This window comes from Pygoscelis adeliae, unplaced genomic scaffold, assembly GCF_000699105.1.
Source record: "Pygoscelis adeliae isolate BGI_AS28 unplaced genomic scaffold, ASM69910v1 Scaffold286, whole genome shotgun sequence".
NCBI lineage: Eukaryota > Metazoa > Chordata > Aves > Sphenisciformes > Spheniscidae > Pygoscelis > Pygoscelis adeliae.
In genome coordinates, this window is record NW_008825076.1 from 1,783,622 (window position 1) to 1,789,157 (window position 5,536).

Genomic DNA, 5,536 nt, shown 5'->3' on the forward strand with positions numbered 1-5,536 from the left:
ATTCTGCCATAGTACTGACTCCTCTGTTTATTTCAGTAGCACTGCCTTCCCCACCTTTCTTGAGCACGCCTCTGTAATTTTCCTCTACAGTTCTGTGTGTGTGAGTTCCCTGTAAAAAGCTGTTCTTATCCCTCTTAAATCTAACTTATGCCATAATGTCAATAAATTGCTACTAATTGACCATGGTTGGATATTTGCTGTAAATAGTCATTCTTGCTTCTTCATACTGTGCTAACATTACATTTAACCTTACCTACCTGTTTACGTTTTCACGATATACAGTTTAAACTTTGTGGACTATCTGTCACTATCTTTACAATATTTAACAGTGGCTCTGGCCATCCTATGGTTTTGTTATTTGCTCCGACAGTTTAAATGATGAAATGAAAAATTCTGAAACCAAAAGATATATCTAGAATGTAGTTGCAACTGTCTGAGGTGTCTGTAAGCTTGACTAACCTGGAGAAACTGCTCCCGGAGGTAAAACTGCTCCTTTTGGCAGAAGAAGGTGTTATACTGAATCATTTATTCAATAAGCAAACTGTCTTGATGATGCTGAGTCTCTGACCCACCAAAGGTGAATCAAGCTCACTAAGTTTGTTAGTGTTTCAAAAGTAATTTGAAACAAATTATTTTTTTCAAAAGTGGCTTTTGATGTCTCTACATGCCTTCATGTGCCTGCAGAAGGCCTCATAGAAATAGCTAGCATCTGTTTAGTATGTACCTCTCTCTTCTCAGGTAATAAAGAAGATGAGTTTAGGATGCCTTATCTCAGCCATCAGCAGCTTCCTGCTGGAATTCTTCCCATGGTCCCTGAGGTTGCACAAGCTGTAGGAGCCAATCAAGGACACCACACCAAAGAGTTCAACAGGGCAGCCCCAAATCCTGCCAAGGCTACAGTAACAGCAATGATTGCTAGAGAGCTATTGTATGGTGGTACTTCTCCTACTGCTGAGACCATATTAAAGAATAACAACTCATCAGGCCACGTACCCCACGGACCACTTACTAGGCCCTCTGAGCAGCTGGACTATCTTTCCAATGTTCAGGGAATCCAGGTAAATGTTCAGCTTTGCAAGATTCCTTCCAAAGCTATCCAAACTGGTGCAACCTGTTGTTTGTTCTAAAGCTTTTTAGTTCTGCTGGTGACTGATGTATTCTGAGGCTGCTTGTTACGCTGAAATTCATGTAAATGTTTCACTTCACCTATGAAACGTACTGAATTTTACAGGGGTTTTTTATTTAGTTCTCAAATGTGCATTTCTGTACTGCATCCTCAGCCTTAATTCAGTGCTACTCTGAAGTCTTGGAAGAATAAAATAGAAAGTAGCATTTTCTGAAAATTGTCATGATGTATGAACATAATATGAACTTGAACTTGGCTGATCTGAAATTAGTTTTTTTGAATAATCTTTCATACATTCACATTTGCTGTAAGCTGTGCGTTCTCTTGTGTTTGGTCCCTTTAATCAGAACTGCATGTAAGTTCCTGTATTAATAGGTTAAAGGAGCTCAGTGGATTAAAAAGTGTAACAGGGAAAATTTTAAATGCAGATAGCTATGATCAGAATAAAGGTCCCAGCAACAGTCATTATTACGTAGCCACTTTTATTCAGAAGGCTTGCAGAGCTCTCATGATTACTAAAAAACATTGCAAGTGAAGTCAGACTTCAAAGTAAATGGTTCTACTGGCTGACAGAATGATTAAAGTTCAGCCTCATACATGGGCAAACGATCTATGGCAGTTGTGATCTATTTCCTGTACCTGGTTAACTGAAAAGAACTAAATCCTTCTCTTTTCTTCAGGTTGAATATAAAGACTTTCCAAAAAATAACAAGAATGAGTTTGTATCTCTTATAAACTGTTCCTCTCAGCCACCACTGATCAGCCATGGCATTGGAAAGGATGTAGAATCTTGCCACGATATGGTATGATGAATTTTGCTGAAACACTTTCTGTTTGGCCTTCAGTGAGCTAAGGGATGCGGCAGATAGACCAAGGTTTCATATTACTGCTGGATAGCAATGCATTAAATGCTGTACAATTCCCTGGCTAATTTTTGTCCAATATTTCACAGGTTGCTGAAATAATTGATTAATAATACCAGAATCTAATCTAAATAACCTTCAAAATGCTTAACATATGCTCACAATTTTGGTCTACAAAAAAATGCATTTGCTTCATCTTGATATTAGTTGCATGAGCACATGCTAAAGAAAGTGTACGAAAAGGAACTTTTACAACGTAAGAGCATATCAGCTTACTTTCTTTAACAGAATGGGCTGATATTTCATTGGGAACTGTAATACTCGTTTCACACTACCAGACTTTCTGCTAGAAGAGAATCCAAAATGGAAGAAATGCAATTCACCATTAGATAGTAGGAGACACTCTAAATCTGTTAAGCTCCCTTTATAAATAAGATCTCTTATTCACAGTAGCTGAAATATTTCTTTGTGAAAGAATGAGTCTTCTAGACTGTAAACTGTAAGGGACTTGGTCTATAAAAGACATTACATATTGCTAACAATATGTAGACGGTCTACTATAACTTGAAAAGAGTTTAGTTCTTTTGCTATCCAGTGGTGACCTGAGTACTGACTGCAGACTAAAGCAATAGTCTGCAATATGTAAACACACTTAGGAAAACCTGATTTCACTGATTTTTATGCTAAAAAATTTTGCAGTAATGTTCTAATGGCTATAATTTGATAGAGATTTCTTTGATCTTTGTCACTTCATTTTGACATTTTCATACCCATCACTACATCCTGCTGTAAAGAGCTCCTGTAAGACTAAGCACACAAGTCAGTGCAGTAGGTAGAAGGGAAAAAGACAGCCAGTTTGGAGCTTAAACATTGCCCCGGGGCCGATGTGAGCACCTTCCTCTGTTCAGATATTCAGCTTTCACTAACGCATGTGCCATAACTAATCAGGGATGTTCTGAAAAGGTGCACCTGAAATTGATCTGAATAAAGTTGGAAAAAATGTTCAGTTCTCAAAGGAGGTGACTTACTTTCGCATTAGCCATGTCACACCGACTCCTCTTTTAAACAGTCACACGTGCCTTATCTGTGTTGCATTTTTGATTCTTGTGTAACTTGTTTTCTTTTTCTGCAAAGGACTTTTTGGTTTTGTGTATTTTAATGTCCTTTATCTTAAGCTCTGTACAGGTTGAGCCATTATTAATTTAGTGTCTTTTTCCTTGATATTAATAGTACTGCTGAATTAATTTTCCCTATTGCTAAAAGAAATGCAATGGGAATCCCCTAGCCACAGCACCACTCTGTTGTTTAATGTAGCAAGATTAAATTCTACACTATTGCATTTTTTTCCACCATAATTATGCATCTTAAAAAATATATTACCAAAGTTAGAACACTTACTTCGTTTCAAGTGAGTCCCAGTCCTGCTTTCACTAAATTAACGGAATGAACTCAGGTCGGATTGCTGAATGCTCTCTCTTTTCTTTAGGCTGCGTTGAATATTTTAAAGTTGCTGTCTGAGTTGGACCAACAAACCACAGAGATGCCAAGAACAGGAAATGGACCAATGTCTGTGTGAGTGTGACCCACTGACTTTCCCTTGCGTTAATGGAAACCTCTAACCCTATGACGTTCTATAAACAAATAAAATGTGAGGGGCTTTTTTCTTTGCCAGAAAAGTTAAAATGCCAGGGGCCGTTATCTCCTTCAGCAGGTTGAGAGGGTAGGTTTTATGATCAAGATCGTAACTTCCATGTGCCAAATGCAAATTACTAACCAGGAGCAAGAGGATAAAATGTAATGGCTGTGACACAGAGCAATTCTGACTGTGTTCCCTCTGCTTAAACTATCTGTTTACATGTATTTGTAAATAGTGTGACTTTTCAGTGTGTTTAAGTGTTATAGCTGCTGCTCTCTTTCTAGAAATCTTCTGTATGTAAAATGTAAACAATGTATAGGTTTCACAGCTTGCTTTCAGCAGAAACATGGAGGGGTTGCAAATTACTCCCTTTGACCGGGGCGGGGAGTTTAGCCTCTCATTTAGACAATAAGCTGTCAAAATGGTGGAATTAACAAAGTGCTAATTGATTAAAAATGGAGGCCAGTTATATGGAAACAAATTGTTACGTGCACCTCAAATTGTTTGTATCCGATTTAGAAGCATCTTCTTTGTGGAAATAGCGTGTTCTCTCCTAAGTAACAGGTGTTTTCTCATTTCTAGATGTGTGAAACAAGAAATGGAAAGTGACCCTCTTCTCAAACCGGCTAACTCAAACACTTTGGGACAAACACTGGACAGCACTGCCTAAAAAAGGCTTTTGACTGGACCCAAACCTGAAAGCACCAGAGAAAATCAAATGCTTCCTATTAATGTAACTTAACTGTTTTAGAGTGCTACAGTCTTTACAACCTACTGTAGTGTCTAAATCATAACCGTTGCTTTTTCTTCAAACAGTGATAAATTTTTAGTTTCATTATATTGTTTTGATTGAAATGACACTATAAATTTTTCATTTAAAAGTTTCTTAATTGTATCTAGAACAATAGCGCAGTTTAGAAACTTTGTCTTCTGAGACTGACATGTTATCTGTGAACTAACTTGGGAAGATCATATCCGTGTATGTGGTTATTTTGTTTTTATTGAAATAGCAAAGTTTCACTGGAAACAAATTGTGTGCCCACCATTTTAAAAAGTCCGGTATTTTCGCAAACCTAGCTTAATTATCCAACGGTTGAATGAATTAAAACACTTTAGGAATTTTAAACTTTGTTTGATCATTTTTGGTTAATTTCTAGTTTTCTTGAGTGGGGGGGTAGGGGAACTCGAATGCAACATGACTTTAAAATGATCTCTGATCTATGTTTTAAGGATTGTGTGTATAGATGGCACACAGCTCACTACATTACAGGATATGATCTCAATGTAGTGCATATAAAACCGCAGATTGATTTTCCTTGAGTGCTTTATACTGTTTAATTACATCTCCATGTAGGGCTGAAAAAAATTACCTATGTTTATATATAAACTGTGTTGCTTTTGATGTTGTGTTATTGCGCACCGAACCGTGCGCAATAAAGTTTTTTGCATATGGTCCAGGTAAAGCACGATAGCCTTGCAAGTTAAGTACTGCTTCAGTTCATTGTTTACGCTGGAATTTTTTCTCCCCATGGAATGTAAGTAAAACGTAGTGTTTGTCACCAATAAATGGTAATACTAAATTTTTTTGGTTAATTTATTCTCGTATGCCACTACAGGGGCTGCTTTTTTTATAGGATTTGTAATGCTTGTGATATAGTACGGGCAGTATTGTAAAGCTATGGAGTAACTGTACAATGGTTATCGATTACATATAAATAACTACTATTTAGTAATGTGAAGGATGTGAAAACCTGGCAAGGTCAAGGAAATTCAAAAGTAACGTGGGTACATTTTGTTATTTGTGCCACAGTGTGTTAGTGCAACTGTATTAATGGGAGCTTAAACTAAAGTTACGATTATGACAAGAAACCTGGCACGACAGGTTGGTATGATTTCAAAGTTTAAGTCTCT

The 5,536-nt window shown here is 37.1% G+C and overlaps 1 protein-coding gene across 5 annotated transcripts in view; it reads left to right on the forward strand.

Moving 5' to 3' along the window:
• STAU1 (staufen double-stranded RNA binding protein 1) overlaps positions 1–5,205 on the forward strand; it is a 27,162-nt gene extending 21,957 nt beyond the window's left edge. For 3 of the 5 annotated variants that reach the window (XM_009326736.1, XM_009326738.1, XM_009326741.1), the window contains 4 exons: positions 739–1,058; positions 1,807–1,929; positions 3,476–3,561; positions 4,208–5,205. In XM_009326736.1, the coding sequence (XP_009325011.1) occupies positions 739–1,058; positions 1,807–1,929; positions 3,476–3,561; positions 4,208–4,295 (617 nt within the window). In that variant the 3' untranslated portion in view covers positions 4,296–5,205. Of the gene's footprint in view, positions 1–738; positions 1,059–1,806; positions 1,930–3,475; positions 3,566–4,207 lie in introns of those variants that run through there. The other 2 variants (XM_009326739.1, XM_009326740.1) reach the window with 2 other exon arrangements.
• Positions 5,206–5,536: the final 331 nt, after the last annotated feature.